Below are 26481 nucleotides of genomic sequence, written 5' to 3'. Positions count from 1 at the left end.
TTTTAAGTTTTAATTTTATTTATTTTTAATAACGAGTAATATATTCACATTGTTCAAATTTCAAAAGGCACAAAAAGGTAGATAGTGAAAAGTTTCCTTCTTTGACCACCTGGTTTTTTTCCCTGAAGTCAACCCACGTTACCAGTTTCTTCTCTAACCTTCCAGACATATTGTAAATTTATATAAGCATATACACGTAATATTTATTTCTTCCCACCCCTTATTTTTTAAAAATACAAATGGTAGCATACTCTGAAACTGTTCACAATTCCACTTGCTTTTTTTCACTTAACAGTATGTTTTGGAGAGTATTTCGTATTAGTACATAAAAGCCTCCATCTTTCTGGGTGCCTGGCTGGTTCAGTCGGTAGAGAATGCAATTTTTGATCTCGGGGTCGTGAGTTCAAGGCCCACATTGGGTATAGAGATTATCAATAAGTAAACTAAAAAATATATACATAAAAGCCTTCCTCTTTCTTTTTAATGACTGTATAATATTTCATTATAGGACTTTTTCATAATTTATGTGTCAGTCCTTTACTGATGGTCCTTTAGGTTGTTTCCAGTCTTGATATTCTAAAAAGTGCTACCATTAATAACCTTTGAGATTTCCTTATAAACTTCTGGAACTTTCTAGAAGTAAATGTGACTCACGTTGTTCTTTCAGGGGTCAAGTCCTTCCTGCACATACACTTCTGAATACAGTAGATGTTGAACTTATCTATGGGGGAGTCAAATATGTACTTAAGGTATGCTGAATCCCACTGAAGACTACACCTTACTTTTTGTCTTTCTTTGTTAGCTTGCTTTCTTTAGGTCCAGAGATGGGAGAAATGTTTGGTTTACTGCAGGGCAGGGTATTAGTGAAATTATAGTCATTATTTGTGTGCGTAGCCTGAAGCAGTATTTGATGTTTCTATGAAAATGTTTCAGTGTTCTTTAGTATGACAAAGGCAGCCAAGAGATAAAGGAGTCCGAGAACAACCAGGCTAGGGAAAAGCATCGAAGGTTGCCCTATGAGCCTGCAGCAGTACTGAGTCCTGCCCATAGACACTGATGCTAAGAGCACCTTCTTCTCCGAGAGATCTTTCTTTCCTATATTTTGGAAGTAATTATTTATGGGCCCCACCTGGAAGGGACACACTGACTTGTCCCTTCTGGTTCTCACTCCCTGCAGGTGACTCGGCAGTCCCCCAACTCCTATGTGGTGATCATGAATGGTTCGTGCGTAGAAGTAGATGTGCATCGGTTGAGCGATGGAGGGCTGCTCCTATCCTATGATGGCAGCAGTTATACCACCTACATGAAGGAGGAAGTGGATAGGTAAGGGCCTGTGTGAGGGCCACTTGCTGGTCATTGAGTCAACTTCCCTCTCAGTAGTCAGTAGCTCTGGGGCTTTTTCAAGGTCTTTTTGGGTATTCTTTTTTAAATAAAAAGAATAATATATGTACTTAAAAATTTCAAGAGTACGAAAGTGTTTACAGTTAAAAACATTGTCTCTCTGCCACTCCAGTGTGAGTAGACAATGAAAAATAAGTTCCTCTCTCTTTAAGCAACCACTGTTAACGGTTTATTTATTTTTGCAGGAATTTTATATGTATATACAATATATATGTACATACTGTGTTTTTCTTGTGGATACATCCACAAGTAAAAATAACCTTTAGATACTGTTCTGCACTTTATTTTTTTCCTTTAACATAGATTATAGACTGTTCAACACCAATCATTCAGTGTTGTTGTGACAGTGAAATGAATTAACACGTGTAAAGTGCTTAGAACATTGCCTGAGACATAGTAAGGGTTCAAGAAATGTTAGCTGTTATATCATCATCTTCATGTTTTTTTTTTTAAATAGAGGTGTCTATTTTTAATGGTCATATAGTATTCCATTGTATGGGTATACTATAATTTATTTAATCTGACCCTTATTGAAGGAAGTTTTGGTTATTTGCATTGTCAACAAAGATGGAATGAGTGTTCTTTGTGTCTGTGTGTATATAGATAAAGTTTCAAATAATGCAATATATGTTAAGAAAAAAAAAGAAGATAGTAGGAGGGGAAGAATGAAGGGGAGTAAATCGGAGGGGGAGACGAACCATGAGAGACGATGGACTCTGAAAAACAAACTGAGGGTTCTAGAGGGGAGGGGGGTGGGGGATGGGTTAGCCTGGTGATGGGTATTAAAGAGGGCACATTCTGCGTGGAGCACTGGGTGTTATGCACAAACAATGAATCATGGAACACTACATCAAAAACTAATGATGTAATGTATGGTGATTAACATAACAATAAAAAATTTAAAGTAAGATAAAGTTTCCAGTTTTGGAGTGTACGCACGTATGTGTGCGGGGGTGTGTGTGTTATGTTTTTGTTTTGTTTAAGATTGACATCATTCTTCCATTCTCTTTTACAACCTGAGGTGCTTTATTGGCTTACATACTCCTACTTATCTCCTAGGTATCGCATCACAATCGGCAATAAGACCTGTGTGTTTGAGAAGGAAAATGACCCTTCGGTGTTGCGCTCACCTTCTGCTGGGAAGTTAATCCAGTACATTGTGGAGGATGGAGGCCATGTGTTTGCTGGCCAGTGCTATGCTGAGATTGAGGTCAGGGTGGGGACAGGGCTCTCAGGGCATGGGAGGGAAGGTAGGAAAGGAGTCTGCTGGGATGGACTGAAGAGTAACAGAAAAGAAATAGAAAATAGAAAGTAAAGAACATTCATTGGTTTTATTGGCTTATGAACACAATTTTAAAAAAACAAATAAGAAGCTCACAGTTTTTCTTTGACAGATGAGGAGTCTCTTCCTCCAAAGATAGATACTAGACAATGGCACTTATTGAACGTCAGGAATCCTGCTAAGTGCTGGTTATACAGAAAAAAATATGATAGGTGGAGTGGGGCCACAAAACAGACAAGTAATGAAATACGAGTTCTGAGAGAGCTAAGCACAGAGTGCAGGGGGCCACTTCACCCAGATTGGGGTGCAGCTGGTGGATGTAGTGGGTAGTAGGGGAAAACTTCCTGAAAGAGAGAGGACTTGGATCTTACTTTTGAAAGATAGATAGTAATACACCAGGTGAAGAAGGGCAGGGTGAATGTGTAAAGGGAAGAATAGCGTGTGCAAAGGCACAGAAGAGAGGATAGTATATTTAGGGAACTGCAAGTACACATGATATTGCTTGAGAATGGACTAAGGTTAAATGGGAAGTGGCAAGCAAAGATGCTAAATAAGTCATCAGAACTTGAGGTCATGTAGGACCTTATGAGACCTTAAGATACTGTCCTCGAGGCAGTGAGGAGTCCCTGAGGATTTTACACAGAGGAGTGATATGACAAGATTTGGGCTCTAGAATGATTGCACTTAGTGACCTTGTTGAAGATGTATAGCAGGTAGGGAATCCTGTGGGGAGGTTTTTCAAGTACTCTAGGCCAGACATGATAAGGGCCTAAATCAAAGAGATGGCAAGAGAGGAAGATTTCTGAGAGAGGCTTAGAAGAGGTACTTGGCTGGGCTTGGTAATTGGCGGGTAAGGGAGAAAGAGGAGTAAAGAATGACCCTCAGGTTTTGGCGTGGGAATCTTAGGTTGACAGACCGAGCACCTAAATCCATGGGTATGAGGAGGCTCAATCGTTAATCGGTTCTAAGTATAAAACAAGTAAAACACAAACTATGGCAAAATCAATTTAAACATTAGAAACAGGAAATGTCAGTAGCTGTCACTAATCCCTAAAGCTAGGTCCTGAGAGATTTTCTAATTGCTTTCCTTGTACTCTCTTGGAGGTTTCAGGTTTCTCATTTTTCTGGATTGAATTAGAGATAGTATGACTTAGATGTTGAGGGGAAAAACTAGCCTCTTTAAATCACTCGTCTGTGTAAAGAGAGGGTAAACTCTATTTTATTTATTTTTCATTATAGGTGATGAAGATGGTAATGACCTTAACAGCTGCAGAGTCTGGCTGTATCCATTATGTCAAACGGCCTGGAGCAGCTCTTGACCCTGGCTGTGTAATAGCCAAAATGCAGTTGGACAACCCCAGCAAGGTCCAACAGGTGAGTAGGAAGGTACTTTTAGTTTTGCTCTCCGAGAGCTGATAACACAGTCGGGGTAGTTTGGAGGGGGCAGATGATTTCAGTGCTTAGTTTCCTTAAGCTTTTCTTTTCTAAAGCATTCTTCCCTCTGATCTCATGCCTTGTATTTGTGCCTATAATGTTATGGAACTAGACTTTGCCAAGAACTACTATGATACTAATATTCTATGATTTCCTCATGACGCTTCCTCCGTTGACTTCTTTCCTTGTAGCCAGGTATGATGAAGGGATGTCTTGATTTTGAATGATGAATCTAAGTTGCAGTGGTGTGTGTGTAACCTGGATAGAAGGTAGTGGATGACTTGATCTCTCATTGGGGTTGACAGGCTGAGCTTCACACGGGTAGTTTGCCACGGATCCAGAGCACAGCACTCAGAGGCGAGAAGCTCCATCGAGTGTTCCACTATGTCCTGGATAATCTGGTCAACGTAATGAATGGATACTGCCTTCCAGATCCTTTTTTTAGCAGCAGGGTATGAATCATTTCTCTTGGGGGAAAGGATGTACAAATAGGGTACCTGTTCTCCAAGATAGATTAAAAGTCACATGAGGATTTTTTTAGAGGGAGCGAAAAAAAGCTGTTGGGCCTGAAACCTTGATTTATGGGATTTGAAGTCTTTAAATCCTTGCTTCTTATCTGTGTTACTGATTTCACATTTAATTGGGATTTAAACCAGACAACAAGGGCAGTGTTGGATGCCTATATTACAGTTTCACAGTAAATACTGTATGGTACTGAATTTAGAGATACCACTTTATTTTGGGGATTGTGTTAATTTTGTCTGGATCTTATTTTATTATTTTCTTCTCAGGTAAAAGACTGGGTAGAGCGGTTGATGAAGACCCTCAGAGATCCTTCCTTGCCTCTCCTAGAATTGCAAGATATCATGACCAGTGTCTCTGGCCGTATTCCCCCTAATGTGGAGAAGTCTATCAAGAAGGAAATGGCTCAGTACGCTAGCAACATCACATCAGTCCTCTGTCAGTTTCCCAGCCAGCAGGTATTTATAGAGTGACACTGTCTCTACTAGCTACCAATTCTGGAGTTCATGTAGGATTCCTTCCTGTTTGGATCCTCTCTCTGGATCTTGTACTTTTGCAGTCTTGAGTGTTGTTGCCCTTCACAAAAGTGTCTCAGGATATAAGCCCAATAACACAAGTGCACTATATGTGAAATGTAGAGTATTTGTGGTTATGAGGAAAACCTATTGGCCATGTACTTCATAGAGGTTTATTCTTCGGCCTGTGCCCTAATTAGATGAATTTTGTGAATTTAAAAAGGGGATATTTGAAGTTTTATTAGCAACAACTTCCTTACTACCCCAGCAGCATGCCTTCCCTTTGCCTGTGAAGCTAATTTACATGTAGGGAGTTAAGCTAGGCAAGGAGGGAATAAAGGTTGGACCTTGACCATAAGCATATCCTGCCTGTCAAGGGCCTCTGGTAGGGTGGTAGCTTTTGTGATACACTCATTAGTTCATCTGGGAAAGGGTGAAAAGAAATAAAAGTTGCTTATTTCACACAAGCCTCTAACCTACGCCCAGTAACTTCCAGTTGCTCCCAACATGTGAAAGACGGAAATGATCATGTTATAATTAAGATTACTAGTTGTGATGCTACACAGGTTAATACTTTGGGTCCCTTTGTTGGTTTGGGTTCATTTTTTTTTCTCTTTCTTCTGTTTTAGATTGCCAACATCCTAGATAGCCATGCCGCTACCTTGAACCGGAAATCTGAGCGGGAAGTCTTCTTCATGAACACTCAGAGCATTGTCCAGCTGGTTCAGAGGTAGTTACATTTAACTCCCAAAGAAAGATTCTTTTCTTCTAAGTAGTCATCAAGAGATTTACCTCAGATTTGACTAGAGAAATTAGTATTGTATCTTATATCTTAGAAAATACCTTGTATCTTCTAAATACCTTAGAATTGCGAGCTAAAATGTTTCTGATTACTTCTTTCTAGTTTGCGAGCTAAAATGTTTCTGATTACTTCTTTCTAGTCTACATCTTTCTATTGATTATTAAGGCACAGAAATTTCGTTGCTTTCTTTTTCCTTGCAGTTTTTTTTTAAAGTTTTATTTATTTATTAGAGAGAGAGAGATAGCGAGAGCAGGAATACAAGCAGGGGGAGTGGGAGAGAGAGAAGCAGGCTTCCCGCTGAGCAGGGAGCCCGATGCGGGGCTCGATCCCAGGACCCTGGGATCATGACCTGAGTCGAAGGCAGACACTTAAGGACTGAGCCACCCAGGCTCCCCTTTCCTTGCAATTTTGATGAAACTCTACTAATTTTTCTTCTGGCATAGGGCCGAGTATGACATTCATTCTTCTTAGCTTATGGAGCCAACTATTGGACTGAAGGAGCACTGACAGAACATTTTCAACTTTGAGATGCTCATAAATTTTCAGATAGCTCTTAGCCATTTCAGGAGTATAGTGATCATTACTTCTTCGCAGTGGGAACTGAACCAGAGTGCTGTTAGGTAGGGCTATCAAGTGGTTTTTGGGGTTTGTTTTGTCGTCCTTTTTTTTCTCTCTCCTTTAATTAAAAAGAAAAATCTTGTCTAAGGCAGATTTCTTAGGCTTAGAATTTAAGTTGATCCGGTTAGTTGATTTTAGGCTGGCCTCTGTCCTGCCCTAGAATTCAGAGGGAAAGCAGTTCAGTAGAAAATCTAGAAAGTAAACCTGGGCCCTGGGCTTATTATTTAAATAGTCTGTTATTTAATAGTGTTAGCCTGTTGGGTTTTTCACTGGAGACTTTTTCTGCTTGCCTAGGTACCGAAGTGGCATCCGAGGCCACATGAAGGCTGTGGTGATGGATCTGCTGCGGCAGTACCTGCGAGTAGAGACCCAGTTCCAGAATGGTAAGCCTCTTCCTGAGGACTCTGTTTCTGAGAAAGGTTCCCTGTAGGACTATGCAGTCACTGAGCCAGTTCTCCTATCACTAACACCTGCCATGAACAAACTCTTCCCCCTGTTACCCCTTCCTTAAAAACTAAACCTCCATATCCCACTAGTGCCCAAGAAAGGATAACAAAACACAGCTTGATGAGATTGTGAATCCGGTGTGCTTCTGGAAAAGAGTTGAGATGATTTTTCTAGTAGAGATGAGTATTCCATGTTGATGTCTTCTTGACCTTGTTTAGTGAGAGTTGGTTTGAGTCATGACCAGGCTGAAATTGAAAAACTCTATCTGAAGAGCTTGCCTCTTGGCAGCTAATCCACAGATTGAGCCACAGTCATCTGAAAAAGGCTCAGATTTTCCAGTACTTTTCAGTGTATCATTTCAGTGGAATTTATCCCTGGCTTTCTCTGAAGAGCTTCATTAAATGATGTATCAAGTTTCTAAATGTGAAACACCTCTAGCTAAGATTTTAAAAGCTGCGTACTGCTGATATTGCTTCCTGCCACAAGGTGGCAGTGAAACATCACAGACTTTGAAATACTACTAATTGTTTCCTTGTATGTTTTGCTTTCTTTTGCATCTTTTATTTATTTATTTTTAAAGATTTTATTTATTTGACAGAGAGAGACACAGCGAGAGAGGGAACACAAGCAGGAAGAGTGGGAGAGGGAGAAGCAGGCTTCCCACGGAGTAGGGAGCCCGATGTGGGGCTTGATCCCAGGACCCTGGGATCATGACCTGAGCCCAAGGCCCACGCTTAACGACTGAGCCACCCAGGCCCCCTCTTTTGCATCTTTTAAAGGGTGGCTGTGCCACTCACAACCAGCAAAAATACTCAAGTAGAAATTAGCAAACCAAATCCAACAATATATAAAATAATACATCGCAACCAAATTGTCTTTATCTCACTAATGCAAGCTTGGTTAATATCGGAAAAACCAACTACTGTAATTTATTATCTAGTAGATTCAAAGAGGAAGAACCATGGTCATCTAAAGATATGGGGGGAAAATTTGACAAAATTTAATATTCATTCATGATAAATAAACTCTTGGCAAATGATGAATAGAGTGGAACTTCTTTAAACATGTAGGGGAACTTTAAAGTTCCCCTACAAAAAACATCCATAGGATACTTTATGCATAATAGTGAAACTGAAAGCATTGTTGAGAGCATCCCCTTTAAGACAGGAATAAGACAAGGGCACCTGCTCTCACTGCTTCTATTCAGCATCATACTGGATGTCACTGGCTGAGGTGGTGCAGTAAGGTAAAAAGAATTAAAAGGTATGAGAACTAGAAAGGAGTAAGGAAATAAATCTGCCACCATTAGATATGATGTCTACCTGGAAAACCTCAAAATATCCACATATTTATTATTAGAATTAAAGTCTAACAAGGTTGTTGAATGCAAAAGTCAATATACAAAATCCAATATACGTTTGAATTTTTTATATCTTTATAGTACAACAACAGTTGTTTAGAAAAATAGACCATTTAAAATAGCAACCCAGAATATGGAATACTAAGGAATAAGTCTAACAAAAAATGTACAAGCCTCAGGACGCCTAGGTGGCTCAGGCGTTGGGCATCTGCCTTTGGCTCAGGTCGTGATCCCAGGGTCCTGGGATCCAGCCCCTCATCGGGCTCCCTGCTTGGCAGGAGCCTGCTTCTCCCTCTCCCTCTGCCTATTGCTCCCTGTGCTTGTGCTCTCTCTTTCTCTGTCAAATAAATAAATAAAATCCTTTAAAAAAATGTACAAGCCTCTTTTGAAGAAAATTATAATGAGTAAACAATAATAAAGATCTAAATAAATATCACAGTCTTAGACTGGAATATATACTTGCAAAGTATTGATTCTCCCTGAATTCATCTATAGATTCATTGGTGTTCCAGTAAAAATCCTAGTAGGGAATATCCATGGAATTTGTCAAGCCGATTCTACAATTTACATGAAAGAAAAGCCTGACAATAAACAGGATACTTCTAAAGAAATAGAAGGTGGAAGATTTGTCCAAAAGTCAAATATCAAGATTTAATATAAAGCCATATTAATGAAGAGATTGTGATATTAGTGTAGGGACCGATTAATAGACCAATGGAACATAATGGCCTAGAAACAGATCCACACATATATGAAAATTTACATTATAACACAATAGGCATGATCATGAGGAAAGGATAGACTTTTCAGTAAATTATACAACAATGGCTTATTTATTTGCAAAACCAAAAAAAAAAAATTGGATCCCTATCTTAAACCATATGCACAGAAATCAATTCCAGATGAATTAAAGACTTCGACATATTCTATAGAGGCAAAACTACTAATTTTTTAGGAGAACAGGCCTTATGAACTCAAGGTAGGGAAGATTTTGTCATAGAAGACACACAAAGTGCAAACTATACAGGAAAAGGTTGATCAATTTGACTCCACTTAAGAGCTTCTGTTCATGTAAAAATCCCCAAAAGAGACTGAAAACATAAGCCACAAAGTAGGAGAACGTATTTACAAAACCTGCATCTAACAGGGTGTTAGTAAATAAGTAAAAGACAACCTCATAGAAAAATGGGCAAAAGATAATTCACAAAAGAGAGAATACAAACGATCCACAAATTTATGAAAAGATGCTCAAGCTCATTAGTAATTAGAGAAATGTGAGCATAAATGAGTTTGGCAAAAATTAAAAAGTTGGATCATCTTCCACTGCTTCTGTAAGTGACAGTGCAAATTTCCAAAGTGCAAACCACTTTGGAAAAGTTTGTCAGAACCTTAACAGAGTTGAACATTTTAAATATTCTTCAACGTAGCAATTTTACTCTTAGATAATAGACTCTAGAGAAACTCTTACATACAAGGAGACATACACAGGCCTATTCGTGGTAGCATTGTTCATTATAGCAAAAAAGGTAACAATTAGAACATACACAAGTAGGATAGGTAATTGAATTCTAGTATATTCCTACAATGGATTTCTACACCGTCGTGAAAGTAGATGAACCAAGTTACACATCTGAACAAAAGGATGAATTTCAAAAACATCACATTGAGAGATAAATGGAATAAATATAAAGAAAAGCCAAAGAATGAGTAACATAAAATTCAGCTTAGCAGTTGTTTCTGAGGGAAGCACGTAGGATCCTTCAAAGATGATTAACAATGTCCTAAGATGGTAGTTACCTGGGTGTATATTCTTCTGTATGTATATTTCATAATAAAAAGTTTTTAAAAAGGGAACAGTTGGTATCATTGCTTTCTTTTTGCTTAGGGTCTCTGCTCTCTCTTCCCTGGGTAGTCTTTTTATTTCTCCTGGTGCTAGTAATTCCCTTTACCAAGATACATTTCTGTTGTCTCTTCAAAGCTGTCTTGGTTGGGAAAAGTATGAATTTGTATAGGACAACCAGTTTTTAAATAGCCTCTATTGTGTTCTCAATGGGTCTTATGTGAGATTGTCAGTTCTTAAATATTGTAGCCCACTGTTATTCAAATATATTTAGTTTCATTTTGAAAAAAATCAGTCTCTAATATTTAAAACACAGCCAAGTTACTCTGATTGAAGGTACTCAGTATTCTAGGAATCCATGGTAATACAGCCAAACTGTTCTGGTTTGTAACTTAACATGGATTCTGAACTGAGGTGATAATCCTTTAGTATTTTCATGATTTCGTAAAATTTTGACCTCGAGACTCTTCAAACACGAATTCTCCTTTACTTGGAAATTTAATTCTGAGGTAAGCTGTTTTCTGAAGAACCAAATATTATATCCCATGGCAGATATCACTACAATAAACCTGAAGCTTAGGCCTCTGTTGCAAAGCATAGATTTCCTTGTCAGAACTAACCTGCCCCTGGTGGCCTTATAAAGGGCCAGTGAAAATATGCATAACTGTACTCTCCCTACAGACCTTTTGACTTAATGTAAGGTTCTCCTTGATCTCTGCCTTAGTTTGGATTTGGAAGCCTAGGCATTGCTTAGCTGTTTTCATGGATTTATAGGGCAAAATGTTGATTTCGGAGGTAGCAGCCATCCCTCTGTAGATAGTGACAAGTTTGTATGGTTTTATTTTTGAACTAAAACTGTTCCTTATAGTTAGGTAAAACATTTTCAGTGAGTCAAACATGAAACCAGAATCTCAAGCCAGGGGCAGACTTTAAAGATCATCAAGTTTAATGGTATTGACATTTCTTCTTAAGCAGCAGAACCCTCTCTGCTAAGGAAATCATTCCAGGAAGCTAAATGAGAGAGTTTAGAGTGAGGGTGGGGGGGTGGAATTATTAACAACCACCCAGTCTGTAAGACATACTTTCCCTCCACCCTTTTGGCGGGCGGGGGGGTGGGGTGGTGAAAATGAGGCTCAGAGAGGTAAAGCAATTTTCCAAGAAGCACAAAGGAAATTGGTAACAGAGCTAGGCTTTGAGCCCAGGTCTTAGACCAGATTGCCTGACTCCTAGTCCAGTGTTTCTTTTACTAAACCTCACTGCCAATTCTGTACAAATTCATCCAAGGAAATTCTTAAGGTGTTTCCTTTCACTGCTTATCAGGTGAATCATATAAAAAAACAAATCGCATGTAACTGAACATTCATCCATGGATGAGGACCAGTTCTCTTTGCTGCTTGCAGGTCACTATGACAAATGTGTGTTCGCCCTTCGAGAAGAGAACAAGAGTGACATGAACACTGTACTGAACTATATCTTCTCTCACGCTCAAGTCACCAAGAAGAATCTTCTGGTCACAATGCTTATTGTGAGTACCATTTTTCAGAACCTGTAAGGATGGTTGATGTGAAGAAAGCATTTCTCCTTCTGAGGTTCTGTGGTCAGAGGAAAAGCTCCTTGGTCAGAGGAAAAGCTCCTTGTCTTTTGTAATTTGGGGATGAGTGGTGCTTGGGTTGTAGGTGAACAGTTTCTCACCTCTCCCTCTGTCCTTGACCTGAAGGAACCTGCTCCAGTCAGGAGAGGCTTGTTCTGGCTATTGTGTATGCAGTCCTGCACAGGAACTCAGATCTCTTGACTCTGCTTAGAGATGCCCTGTGCTTCCCCATCCCTGCTGTCACTCATCACAGTAGCTTTAAAATGTTATCTAGCCAATATACTTTGTCATGATAACTCTTGTTTGTTCCATGAATATAAGGGCTCTTATGTCCCAAAACTTAAGAACAAAAAACAGTGTTAGAATTTCAGTACTGCCCCTCCCACCAAAGAAATTTAAATTTATTCTGCATCTTCTTTGGGTTCCTTTCTCTTTTACCTACATGGAACTCTAAGCTCAGATTCTTGTACTCGTAGTGGATACATGCTTTTTTCCCCCATAGCCTTGTAATATGAGAATTAGTAGAAAGTGGGAAATAGAGGTGAAACTAGTAAATGTGATTAGAATTAATGTACATTTGACTGGTGGGTAGAAGTTTTGTGGACTTTGGACTTAAGGATTTTTAAAGATGATTTGTAAGTCCTTCACTCCTAGAGTTTTCCAGTTGAGTTAGTTCTAGGAATCGGAGAACAATAGGACTATTCTTAGCGTCCCCACCCCATGAACAACTGCATGGCTACTCTTTTTTGGGGACCGAAGTACCTCTTTACTCCTAGAATTTCCTCTCTTGTCCCTTTGTGCAATTAGCATTCTTGGTACCTTGATTCTATCATTATGTCTCAGAGGGAAAAAAAAACTAAATCATTACTGCTGTTTTTTATTTCATAGTTCAGAATAAAGGGAAACTGTCTAGTTCGTGTTTCTGGTTAACAACAGCACCACAACTTTGTATCTGCCTAGCTGGTTAACTCTCAAAGATATAACTTTTTTTTTTAGAATAGCCACTTTTAAAAACGTGTAATTACAGGGAGAGTTCATTACCTTTGCTACCCTAGAATGGCTAGATGGTAGGGAAATCAGAAGATGCATGTGAAAGGAAAAAATATATATCAGCACTATGTAATATTTCAACTTCCCCAAGTGACAGGTTTCGGCAAAGAAGTGCTATTATCTATGGCAATTTGCTGATTTTTTTTCCCTCAATCAAAAGAAGGGAGAGATCTCTGAGCAGTTAGTTTTTTTGTTTTTTTATTTCAATACAAGGATTGCTAATTCTCATTTGGATAAAACAGGACTTTCTGGCAGAAAAGAGTAATGAGGAGGGAGTGGCAGAATCTCTCAGTTTGGACCTAATATGCGGTGTATTTGCCTTTTTAGGGAGCTAATGATGGTGGGTTTTCATTTTATTATGATTCCCTTTTTAAGGACTTAACAGTTTTCTGCACTAAAAATAGACCAAAGCCCAGAATCCTTGGAGCAGCAGAAGAGTAATGATCGTCCAAGACTGTCGCTGGGTTTCTTAAATTCTAATTTGTAAGATATAGGGGCTCGGCTCGCTCCTTTTGCGGAGTGATTGTAAGTAACGCTTGCCTTAAGAATCTCATTATTGGAACACGGAGCCATATTTCCTCTGAGAATTCTGGAGTAGCTTTGAGCCGGGGCTGTTCATTTCTCAAGTAATCACGCTGGTGTGATGGAGAGAGAAAATGGCAGCTGTTCGGAGCTCAGGCCTTCAATTTTCTTCAGAGTCCAGTCACTCAAGTGTGTAATTACACGGGGGGTGCTGCGGAGGCGCTGGGCCCTGTCAGAGAACTGGTTTGAGGCTTTGCTTTCTGCTTCTGCCAGTCAGGACAGGCAGAAGCCAATGGGGCTCTGACTTGCTGCTATTCTTTCTTCCCCACCTTGTCATCCTGCTTACTTCTTACCTGCATGGATGGTGCCCAAACTTTCCAACAGGCTGAGCTCTTTGGAGAAAAGAGCTGTTGTTAGTGTTTGGGTTTGGATGACTAGGGTGGATGGGGAGGAGAGGGGGAGGGGGAGGAGGAAAAGGTTGAAGATGTGAACCAGAAAGATGGATTTGTCCTTTTATTTTGGCATTTTACATTTTTCTTAAAAAACAAAAAACCCAACAAACCAAAACTCAGCAAACACAGTAGGATCTGTAGGCTTTCGTATCACTGAATTTCTTTTGAAATATCCGCTGCTTTCACCTTCTCATAGAGATTTGGAAATCAAGAAGTTAACTGATACGCTTGAGCTGAGGGCCAGCTAGCCATGTCCTATGCAGCAGGAATGAGAGCTCAAGAGGTGCTCCTTTCTGGTCTGATATTACTGAATACCAGATGTGGGGTTTCCTTGTTCCTTCTTTGGTAATGGTCAGGTCTCACCGCCATCACCCCACCCCACATCTGCATTAATGTTAGTGGCTGGTAAAAGCTATTTTACTGGTTTGGCTTACTCTTTCTGTAGGTCTCACTGTCTCTTACACACATCACCTGGACATGGTGGTAGCATTTGAATTCCCCAGCTTGTGTTCTCTGCCACTTCCCCTTTTTCTGCTTACCTTGGCTTCCTGATTGATTGTTATGTGCCCAGCATTTCAATCTTTGCTTTCTAGAAGTAGGATTGTTGATGGTGTGCTTTGCTGAGCTAGATGATGATTTCTGGGGCTTTTGAACCTAGAGGGGGAGGGATCAAGACAATCAGGCTTCTGTGAATCAGTGTTACAGAATGTGGGCTGCTCCAAGGAAGCCCTCATCCCCTCCAGGCCATTAGCATAGCGCGTAGTAGTAACTTGCCTCAAGGACTCTTGCGCAAATTTGTTCTAATCTTTCATCCTATCCGGAAAGCAGAATACCAAGTAAAATGCTAAAGTCCTATCATTTTTCCTCCATTTGGAGAAACATGGTGCCTCGATTGAAACCAAAGTCTGGAAGATCAAATTTATTTTTTTGAAAGCTCTTTTTATTTCTTAAATTTAATTTCATAGGAGGGGCGCCTGGGTGGCTCAGTCATTAAGCGTCTGTCTGCCTTCAGCTCAGGTCATGATCTCAGGGTCCTGGGATTGAGCCCCGCATCGGGCTCCCTGCTCAGCGGAAAGCCTGCTTCTCCTGCTCTCACTCTGTCTCTCTCTGTCAAATAAATAAATAAAATCTTTAAAAAAAAAAAAATTTCATAGGAAAAAGCTTAGAACATTGTTTACATTTACTTAGAGATACTTATGAGATTATTATTTTTTTTTCTTTTTAAGAGAGAGCTCCGTGGGGAGGGGCAGAGGGAGAAGGAGAGAGAGAATCTTAATAGACGCGGGGCTCGATCTCACAACCCTGAGATGGAGACCTGAGCTGAAATCAAGATTTGGATGCTTAACCAACTGAGCTACCCAGGTCCCCGTACTTAAGAGATTGTTTAGCCAAATTAAGCAGTTTGGCACCAATACAAAGTATCACCATCCTTCTAGCTGCCTAGATAGCAAAGTACATATCCAGTAGCCACTTTGATGCTGAGTAGTCCTCCCCTTACTACTTATATGTTATTTCTGGTATGATCCACATGAACATGATATAAACCATGCTCCTTATGAGTAATGCCGTGCCTATGAGCCTCTGATTTGGTTTAGATGGGGAGCCTTTCCTTCTTCCTCTTAACATTACTGCAAATAATTGTGTCCAACATGTAAATAAAGTCTTTCTCAGTGAACGCAAGTTTGTTGAATAAGGGTGATATTAACAATGTCTTGTTAAACCTGTCCCATGACGTCCTTGGAATGTCAAAAAGTCCAGCTGTGACTGGAAGAAGCTACCAGTCCATTGCTGATTTTGGGATTAGTGCCTCACCCAGCTGAACAATAGTTAATGTCTTGAGAGCATTACACATTAGTCACATTCCATTTTGAATTGCCTTCAAATCTTAGGATGCTAAGATCATGTTGCATTATACTGGGCTCTTCTGGCAGTCAGCTGCATAACTTTGACTATGGTTTGGACACTTAAGCATGTTTGTTATATTTCTGCAAATCTGAAATGTTCCCTGTTGTTAGCCACCATCCAGGTTAAGAATAATTATGAGAAATAAGTGTGTGATACACAACCTTAACCATTACTGAATAATTACGTTCACTTTGGCCTACAGATTTATGCAAGTAATCTGTAATCCCAGAATCAGCAGGCTCATTAAAAGAACCTCATTCTGTTGAGGAAGCACATCTATGGACATAGTCACCATTTAATGTCATTGTTACAAAGTATTCACCAGAATTCGATGGGAATGTTGGACTTCCCATAGGAAGTCTGTCTCTAGGCTAGAGGGCCATAAACTTCCTTCTGGATGTTTGTATCTTCGGATGGTTGGTTCTGATAAATAGAATGGTCTTTAGTCCCTGGCGGTTTCTTATAGAACCTGAACATTGTCCAGGTCAAGGACAAGAAAAGGTTGAGAAGGTTACTTTATATGTGATTTTCTATTGCCAGTCTTTTTCTAAGTACTCATGATGACAATGGAGAAAATAATATTTGAATGAAAAATCCAAGTCAGGATAAACTAATGGAGGTAGTGGTTTATTGGTACTGTATTTGATGCTTCACATCCCAGAAAGGTCTGGTTTCTGTACTTTATCACAAGGAGCCTGGGAAGACTTTCAGTTGGTGATTGTGAATGAATAATTACTTCCCTATTATTTTTTTTTAAATCCTCCATAGTTCACTTTTCTTTCAGATACTGTTTCTTTTTCCCTACCTGTCTTCTCCTTCCTTTTCTCTTCTAGTGGAAAGATGAAACAAAAGTCGTTTTTTAAAAAAGTGGTTTTGTGTGTTGTTAGAACATGATCTATAGTTAGGCAAGAGGATAGCTCCATTTTTATGTGTGTATTTTAGTTTAATCTCAAAAGGTAAACCTGGATTTCCTTTCAAGGGAAAACATTCCGTATCAAAGCTGTTGTGTCTGATACAAGTAGGTAGCTAATGTTCTTACTCTGTCATGTCGGCTTTTGTTGCTAGATGTTGAGACTTGAGTCTGGCTGTTTGCAGAGAAGCTGAGTTTTATTACTTAGGACACCTGTTAGGTTTTTAGATCTTTCAGTGGGTCTTTCTGATGAATGGAGTAAGAACCTCAGAAAGGAATATTTTTCTCTATTAGGAACATTGGGAAAAGAGGGATTTGGTAGGAAAAACTTGTCTTGGTTTCCCTATCCACTGTTACCTGTGTGTTCTGTCTTCCTGTGGTCTTGTCCCTGGTGATTTTACATACTCCCTTGAAATTCTCTTTAGCTCCATAGATCTCAACAAAAGATGCAACCTGGTTGCATTTTCTCCCTCCTTTTTCCTTTTATGCCGTAGGGTGGGTGGAGAGGCCCTCTGGTCTATGACTTCATGCTCAATCAAACCCTGGATTTATAGTCACCTTTTAGCCACTTCTCTCCTCCCCTCTCATATCAGGGAATTCCCTGAACTAAACAGGTGAATCTTCCCACTCAGATCGGTGAATTCCCTGTGTTCAACAGGTAAAAACAACACGTGCACTTCCTTAATTGTAAATCCCATCATGTGTTTTACGACTCTGGACATTTGGAGTAGACTTCTGGTTGGTGGGTTGGAGAACCAGAAAGTATTTCCTGTTTCAGAATGTTTGAGAAGGGCCGTCTTGGTGGCCCGGTTGGTTGAACATTAAACTCTTGGTTTTGGCTCAGGTCATGATCTTGGGGCCGTGAAATTGAGTCCCACGTTGGACTCTGAGGTCAGCGTGGAGTCTGCTTGAGATTCTCTTCTGTTTCTCTCTCAAATAAATAAATAAATATATAAAAGATTTTAAAAAAAGAAAAAAAAATGAAGCCTTCTTCCCAGCATGGTGGTGCAGTGTACTCCAAAACTGTTTACCCTGTGATGTGGAAGGTAGTAGGGGTTGTGGAAAAGGTGTTTTGGGAAATGCATATCTGCCCCAAAAGCCTCAAACTTTTGTTTATACTGTTGTGATAAAGGGACTATAAAGAGTATGCCTGAGATGAGGAAGGTAAATATGACATAGAGATTCTTCAGGAAAAAGGCTGATAATCAAGGTAGGAAGAAAATCAAAAGACAGCAGCAGTAAGCCTTTGGGGATCTGGTCATCTTTCATGTCCTGTTGGTAGTAGAGGGAGAATAAAACTTCACTACACTATAAAGGCAATTATTTCAAACTCCAAGTAGAGGAACTGTGCCTAAACGTGTATATTTTATGTGGTATGGTGTTAGGAACTTCTATAAACAGCTCTGTAAATTTCAGAAAAGGACAGACATTTATAAAAACCGCACCTGCAGTTTTCTCAGTTTAAATGAAAATTACATGGATAATGGATGAATTTAGGGAATGAACTAATATTCCACTGGAGAAGAAACATTTTTCTCAAAATATGATAGAGATTTTTTTCTTAAGAAATTTTAACTTTTAGGAGAGGAAGGACCCAATTGAATAAACCCTTGGACTATATAATAGGAGCATGGTTTTTCCCTCTAATCCATCTAAGGATTCACCATGTTTAGTTATCCTGGAATGATTCTTGGTACAGCAAGAGGATAAATGATTTCGGGTATAGAATTGTCAGCATATGAGATGGTGTTTTTATTTAGTGTGTGTTTTTAAATGAATAATTTGTTCTTGTGCTTCTGTTTTACACCCTCCTGGGATGCTGAACATTTGGTGTGTAGAATGAAAACCACCAGGAGTGGTTCCTTTTGCTTTATTCTGCCTTCTTTCCAAAAGTGGGAGAGGGAACAGGAAAGCCTTTAGTCCCCATATTATTTAAAACCTCTTACAACTCTGAGGCCTCATCTGTTATTTTTTACTCAGAATTCCCTGACCCCTTTTAATGGTCTCTGATGATTTCTTCTGTGTGTTGAAAGTGCAGTGTCAATTTGTAAAGGAATTCACTAGGCATTTTGAATACGAATGACTGAGGGATTTGGGTTTCTCCTTTGCAGTGACTTCCTCTGGGATCTTCTTGACCACATTGTTTGGGATAAAAATAACAAGAACTTTGCATTTTCTTATGAATCCAGCTATGTTTACTTTGGTTTTGTCCCCTTTTCCTATTTCAGAGTTCTAGCCACAGTTCCTTTTAATGTGAATGTGTATATGTTTTTCACACTAACAATTAGGACCAATTGTGTGGACGGGACCCTACTCTCACCGATGAGCTGCTGAATATCCTCACAGAGCTAACTCAACTCAGTAAGACCACCAATGCCAAAGTGGCACTTCGAGCACGCCAAGTAAGGACATGTGTTGATTATCTTGAGAGAGAAACGGTTTTCACAGATTGGGTGGTCTTAGAAACAGTGAGCTTTTACTCAGTTGCCTGACAAAGATTGTGCAATTTTCTACATTATGTCTTCTCTTTGCCCTCAGAACAAATGTTTTCGTGTAGTATGTTTTTTAAAGAGAAAGGAAAACATTCACGTTGAATCTCTTTAAAATAGAAGTCTTTTTCCCCCTTATAAAATTCTGTTACCATTTCCTACATTTCTAGGAGCCTTGCAATAGTAAACCAGGGTCACATGGAGGAAAGGAAGCTAACGGACGGCAACAAACTCTATTTTTCACTTCCCAAAGGGAGCTTAGAAGCATGTGAAAACTTTTTTAAGTGTGTAGGAGAAAATCAAGTGTGGAAAGCAGAAAGATAATGCAATGAATCTGAGGTGCTAGCAATCAGAACAACCGTAGAGAACTCTGGTTAGTTTCATCCTGTGGTCTTCATTTCCATTCCAAAAGGTTTCAGCAAGGAAGCCAAGAAGTGGTGTACTCCCTGTTTCAGTGCATGGGCATTGACAAGGAAGCAGCATTTGAAGCTGTTCAGTGACCTTCTGCTTTCTCCACAATTGTATCCATGTCACTGAGCTACTCAAAGTTACTGAACCTCTCAGTGGCCTGCTGAGACTATTCAGGTCCCACCGTGTCCCTGTGTGTTTGTGACGCTGCTCCTCAAATGCATTGGTGTTATATCCCAACACCTTCTCCTTGATACCAGTACCCGGGGCGGTCAGAGCAGCTTTTCCTAGTCCTTCTTTCTACTTCAGAATTGCAAAAGCCTAGCTCTGTTGCCTCCACCTTCCCCACAGCTGCTCCCTGCCAGACCTGATTCCCAATTAACAGCTAGTCATGCAGTCCCCAGGACGAGCAAGCTTTGCAATGGTAAATCATATGCACTGAGGGAACTTGACTGAAGCTGTTTTCTCTCCCTCCCCCGGCGCCCCCATGGGAAATTGCCCACAACGCAAATCATGGTGAGAGTCAACCTAGATGCGGTATTTGGTGGCATTGGCTTTCTGTTACAGGACATAGAAGTTGTTTCACTTGGTCTCTGTTTTATCTTTGATGCCTGCACTTACAGATTTATATTTATTGCTTTTGTATCAGAGCTGCCTAATAGGAGGCTAGAATAATCACTCCCTCAGGAACTTATGCCTCTTATTTTGCTCTCACGCTAGGTCCTTATTGCCTCCCATTTGCCATCATACGAGCTTCGCCATAACCAAGTAGAGTCCATCTTCCTTTCGGCAATTGACATGTATGGACATCAGTTTTGCATTGAGAACCTGCAGGTATGCATGTCGCCCTCTCCTGCCGCTCTGCATTCTTGTCCCCTTATTCCCAAGCACAATTTAATGAGTCGGTCTATTCTGATTTTCTGTGTGCTGCAGTTTCATGCCTTGATTGTATAAAATGTTGTATATTTACAATATTTTTTTCATAAAACTGCTGTTAGAATTGTAGTTGAACTTAAAAATCAGATAGGCCTGCCTTGATAGATGTGTCCTCTTGAAGTCTTTACCTCTTGTGCTTTTTTATCCAGAAAGTATTCTGGGCTAGAATCAGGAGGTCGCACTGGCTGATGTCTGGTATTTGAGTCGGATGTGCAAATAAGGTAGTTGTGAGTCTTCTAGAGACAAAACTACTTCAGTCATTTAAGTTTCATTTCATTATAATGCTTACTAGTAAGCTTTATACAGAGCCACTTTTATAGAAGAGTATTGGCTAATTTTACTACTTACTGGAAGAACCTTGACTATCACTTTTTTGACAACATCATTTTCTCAGGAATGACATTCTATTTTTCTACCTGTAAATAAGAGTAATACTGTTCCGTCTAGCCAAGGGAGTCTTCAGGCTTTCTGTCAGATTTTCTTCTGGAGAACCTAGAGAGGAGGAAAGGATGTTTTTATTTACTTGGTTCACAGTTGAAATAGAGGGTTTCAACTGGGGTCCAAATCTGTGTTTTACCACAGTGGAGGATTGAGACAATATTTGAGAAGTTGAGTACAAATATATGTCAGGAAGAGTATTAATATGGTCATTAATAATATGTCGTTAGTGTATTACTTTTAAGAAGTTTACATATATTAATTCTCCTGATGCTCACAACAGACCCATGAGGATAGGTATCATTATTTTCCCCATTTTGTAGCTAAGGAAGCCGGGGCACAAAGAAGGTAAGTTCATACATGACATCTGTAGACAGAATTCTTGGGTTACTGAGTGCTTCAAAATGCCAAATATTGTGCACTGAAATCGGTCTCTTTTGGATGTGGTGGTTCAAACTTGTCTCTGTGCCTTCCAGAAACTCATCTTGTCTGAAACATCTATTTTTGACGTCCTCCCAAACTTCTTCTATCACAGCAACCAGGTAGTGAGGATGGCAGCTCTGGAGGTGAGCTTTCATACCAACACGATGTGACCTCTTTCTAGCTGCTTTCTTCTGTCCACTTGGCTACTGTATCAGTCCTTTTTATTTGGCCTTAAGGTTGGTGCTTTACAGTCTTCTTTTCCCCTGAAACAAAGACTTGCTTTACTCAAGTGTTTCAGCTGAACTAATCACCACTTCTGGGCTCTAATCACGGGAAAATAGCTGCCAGCATTTTTCAATAGTCTCTACTTTCCAGATATTTGAATTCTCTCATTTCATAATAAATCAGAATTCCCTATAAAACAATAAAAGATAAAAGAAAAAACATGGCTGACCATAACATTTACCATTTTGTGATTTGGGCCAAATAAAATGGATTTTCGTTATCTTCTGAATTTTCGGGCAGCTCTTATGAAATATTTTGTCGTGAGAAAGAAAGTAATAGCATTTAATGAACTGTGTTTTAGGTGCTTCACGCTTTTTCTCATTTAACCCTGCCATTACTTCATGAAGTAAAAAGAAAGTTAGAGTTTGTGACTTGGCCACATTTACGTAGATAATAAGCTGAAGGGTTTGCATTTGAACCCAGGTCAGTCTGACTCAAAGACTTTTCTGTTTGCACTACATCACTCTACCTCATTAAGCACAAAAATTGCAGGCCCTGAATACTGCTGTAAAATTTCCAAGTAGATATTTTTTGAAGATGCAGAAAAGGAGTGTTTTAGTTGATTTTATGTAACACAGCATCACTACAGTCTGTTGCAAGCTCCTTTGGCTTACTTTTTATTTGTATTCTGTGGGTAGAATATAATGTGTCCTACTCAGTAAATACCAAATTTTAAAAATATCTAAGTGTCTTAGAGTGCTTTCATGTCATTTAATGAGAAATCTTCTTATATGCCTCACATGATGATAGAATCCCATGTAGCATTTTCTGTACATGGCAAATTGGCTGCGAAGTGCACAAGGTCAGATTGACGGTTTTTGCTGAGATGGGGCCTGTTGCTGTTTCTTTTAACTCTTGAGTCAAGTTAGTACATGTGAGATACTATGTCACATTATGTCTTACTGCTCTTGCCTACGGTTTGGGGGATATGAGTAATTTAAAATAATTTGGGGCAGTGGGAAAACAAAGATACAGGATAGTAAAAGAGTTGAAGTGTTTCTGTCTTCTACCTTCACTCCGCAGGTGGCTCAGAACCAGTACCTCTCATTTTTCTCGCTGCTGGCTTTTATCTTCTGTTGGGATGATCGTGCACAATGAGTTAGTAGTTGTGATTCTGTATGCTTGCTTTTACTAATGATCAAACCTTCTCCTGAGTTTGGGTTAGTGTGAAAGGTTGTGGCCCAGCTAGAGGTATCCAGCAGAGGCAGGGCAGTTTTATTTCCATTTATAGTCACGGGTATAGTTTTAAGACTTTAGCTTTATTAATCAAAGCAAGTTATTTACGTTCAGAGCCTTCTTCTACATTGCATACCTTTCTCAGGAGTATCCTTTTCCTGGACTAAGCATGTCTTAGTTTTTGTTTTCAAAGTGTATTTACTGAGGATTACTTTTTGACCAGGTTTATGTTCGAAGGGCTTATATTGCCTATGAACTTAACAGTGTACAACATCGCCAGCTTAAGGACAACACCTGTGTGGTGGAATTCCAGTTCATGCTGCCCACATCTCATCCAAACAGGTGAGTTTGAACTGGGACGTGCTTCTGAGCCAGCCAGAGATGTATCAGGATAGTTAAGAGGGGCAATGTATGTGGCAATTCCATGCATTTTTGGTTTTGGCTAGAAACAGAGCAGAAAATGAACACATTTAAATCATGAGAGAAGAGCCTCTTGGTACCCACTTTTTTTTTTTAACTTTGAGTCTACTTAAGATAAAAATTTGAGGGTTGCCTGGGTGGCTCAGTTGGTTGAGCAGCTGCCTTTGGCTCAGGTCATGACCTCAGGGTCCTGGGATCCAGCCCCACCTTAGGCTCCCTGCTCAGCAGGGAGTCTGCTTCTCCCTCTGCCCCTCCCCACCACTTGTACTCATGCATTGTGTGCTCTGTGTCTCTCTCTAATAAATAAATTCTTAAAAAAAAAACAAAAAAATTTGAGGCTTACTCCATCATTCATGTTTCCTTGTATTATGTCATTGAGGAAAACAGTTCTTTTCTTTCTTTTCTTTTTTCAGATTAGAATTTACTGGCATTTTATTTGCTGGAATTTTGCCAGAAAATCACTTTTTTTAGCAGTTTAAGTCAAACCGTTGGAACATGAAAATATCTTGGGTGGGGGTGCTGGGTGGCTTGGTTGTTTAAGCATCTGACTCTTTTTTTTTTTTAAGATTTTATTTATTTATTTGATAGAGAGAGAGACATCGAGAGAGGGAATACAAGCAGGGGGAGTGGGAGAGGGAGAAGCAGCCTTCCCGCTGAGAAGGGAGCGGATGTGGAACTCGATCCCAGGACCCTGGGATCATGACCTGAGCCCAAGGCAGATGCTTAATGACTGAGCCACCTAGGCGCCGCTAAGCATCTGACTCTTGATCTCAGTTCAGGTCTTGATCTCAAGGTCATGAATTCAAGCCCTGAGTTGGAGCCTACCTAAAAAAAAAAAAAAAAAAAGAAAAGTTGGCTGGAATGCTTTTCTTTTCTATATATTTGTTATAGGTTAATTGAAACTTAAATCAGGTTTTAAAAATCACACTTCAGAAGCAAACTGAAATTCAACTAAACTCTATAATTAAGCCATGCTAATTCCATTATTTTTCCTTTCCTAAGCCCTTTAAGAAGTAAAATGTACATACAGAAATTTATTTTAGTACCGTTTTGGTTTTAAGATGTGAAACTACTTTATCTTGTACACTGATTTATTTTTAAAGTATTCTGAGGCAGTGAAAACTGAGGAATCCCACCCACACATGTGTTTATCCCCTCCTGTATTTTCATTCTTTTTAGTAATACCATAGGAAATATAAATACCACAGCCAATCTTAAGCTGCCCCCCTCCATTTCTTCTTTATGGCCTTTGGTTCTTCGCTTTATATTACAAAGTACTGTGTCTTCAGGGATCCTTAGTTATAGACAACAGAAATGGTTTTGTTCTGAATTGCTACTTCACCCAAAGCAATAGAAACCGTTCCTAGAGACAAAGAGGTCTGTGCTGAGACTTTTGGCCACTGGATGCCACTGTTGATCCAGCAGAGGCCAGCAGATGAGCAGAGGCATCTTCAGAAAAAGTACTTCTCTTCTTTGTCTCAGAAGATCCTTTCACATCTCTACCTCAAAAATACCTTATGGCTGGCAGAGAAAAGCATATATCCTTGATTTAGCAAGCATCTCTCGGTACATTTTTGCCTCCATGGATTTCAGAATCTCATTTTCTAGAAACGAATGGTTGTCCTTCAGCGAGCGGCGAAGTACTCACGGCACACATGGGCTCAGCACTCGGTCTTCTTTCTTCTCCTGCATTTCTTGAATAATTGTAGAGAACTACATGCTATACTTAATGCTCTTTTTAATTCTCGGGACATTCTCCTTTTCTTCCTGCTTTCTGCTCCCTCTTCCCTGTGGGCAGTGATTTGTAGTCATGCTGCAGAGCTGCTTCTGATTTCCTTCCCTCCTCATTGCTCCCCTTGTCTTTCTGAATTGCTCTCCCTGTCCTACTTTTTATTTGAGGCTACGTGTCCAGTTTGGTGAAGGAAAGTCGACTGGAAAATGAGAGAAATGCTTCTTAACTGTTTGTTAAGAAATCTTATTCACCTTTCCATCTCAAGGATATGAATCTTGGTTATTCCTGATATGGCTTCAAAACTTGGATGCTTGTCCCTCCCAACATCTGAGGTATACACATCCCTATGGATAAAGACCAGACTTGAATAGAACTGTGATCCTGTTTTCTCTCTCCGGTCTTCTGTGCTTGTGTGTATATGAAATTGTAAACTGCTAGATTGTTGTTAGTAGTATTAGCAGTAGTACTAGTACTGTAGATGTGAAGGGGAAGATAAGGGCAAGTAAAGGAGGTTAGGTAAAATAATCCTTGTGAAAACCAGAGAAATGTTAAAAGTCTTTTAATGCTTTTTTAGACCTAAAGTCCTTTTGTTAGCTTAGGAATGTAAGATGCTATCAGATTTAATCACCGAATGTTATATCCAATTATAGAGTATGGCTTTTTCACTGAATTATAGATTTGCTACTTGAATTTAGTTGTTTAAGATTTTATATTTTCTTACAAATGTTTTTGTTACAATTTGAAATTATGACATCATTCTGACACCAACTGGTGTACTGCCAATTCAATTCTGACGCTAACCACCTGAGTTAGATCAGATAACGCAAGTTAAGGGCTCGACCCTTCACAAAACTGTCCCTACTTCAGATGGGTCCACAAGTGGGGTTCCCAAGCCACCTGCACTCCTGACCAACTGGCTACAAATTTGGGGTTTCCCATGACCCCATCCAGTTTAATAATTCACTAGAGCAACCTACAGAAGTCAGAAAGCCACTATACTTATGAACACAGTTTTATTATAAAGGACACAGATCAGAACCAGCCAAACGAAGAGACCGTTGGAGTAAAGTCTGGGTGGGTGCTGAACACAGAGCTTTCCTGTTCTTTCCCTTTGGAATCAGGTACTCATCCTCATAGCATATCAGTATGTTCACTAACCACAAAATGCTGTTAAACTTCAGTGTCCAGAGTTTTTATCAGGCTTTCATTACAGTGGCTTGACTGATCGAATCACAGATCACATTAAACTCAATCTCTAATCCCTCTCCCTTCCCCAGAGGTCTAGCTGGCTCAAAGCCCCCTACCCTCTAATCACATGGATGGTCTTTCTAGTGGGCAACCCTGTGCTGAGTTGTCACATCTCTTAGCATAAACTGAGGTGTAATCCAAGAGGCATATGAATAATGAAGATACTTCTGTTTCTTTTGAGAAATTACAGGGATTTAGAATCTCTCTCCCAGGAACCAGGGAGAAAGGCCTGTCAAATTCTTTATAATAGGCCAGCTCATCTTATAAAAGAATTC

The 26481-nt window shown here is 39.7% G+C and overlaps 1 protein-coding gene across 6 annotated transcripts in view; it reads left to right on the top strand.

The window, feature by feature from the left end:
- Positions 1–26481, top strand: part of ACACA (acetyl-CoA carboxylase alpha) — a 242979-nt gene that overhangs the window by 88684 nt on the left and 127814 nt on the right. For all 6 annotated transcript variants that reach the window (XM_028109119.2, XM_028109115.2, XM_028109116.2 and 3 more), the window contains 13 exons: positions 668–749; positions 1178–1323; positions 2461–2611; positions 3923–4057; positions 4423–4569; positions 4909–5097; positions 5784–5884; positions 6869–6957; positions 11622–11746; positions 18940–19053; positions 20269–20382; positions 21399–21488; positions 23030–23148. In XM_028109119.2, coding sequence (XP_027964920.1) covers positions 668–749; positions 1178–1323; positions 2461–2611; positions 3923–4057; positions 4423–4569; positions 4909–5097; positions 5784–5884; positions 6869–6957; positions 11622–11746; positions 18940–19053; positions 20269–20382; positions 21399–21488; positions 23030–23148 — 1602 coding nt within the window. The remainder of the gene's footprint in view (positions 1–667; positions 750–1177; positions 1324–2460; positions 2612–3922; positions 4058–4422; positions 4570–4908; positions 5098–5783; positions 5885–6868; positions 6958–11621; positions 11747–18939; positions 19054–20268; positions 20383–21398; positions 21489–23029; positions 23149–26481) is intronic.

The sequence above is a fragment of the Eumetopias jubatus genome, unplaced genomic scaffold (genome assembly GCF_037043125.1).
Source record: "Eumetopias jubatus isolate StellerSeaLion01/CBP00866 unplaced genomic scaffold, mEumJub1_p1.0 scaffold_10, whole genome shotgun sequence".
NCBI classification, from domain to species: domain Eukaryota; kingdom Metazoa; phylum Chordata; class Mammalia; order Carnivora; family Otariidae; genus Eumetopias; species Eumetopias jubatus.
Note: the sequence above shows the minus strand (reverse complement) of the source record. Positions and strands in the feature narration are given on the sequence as shown.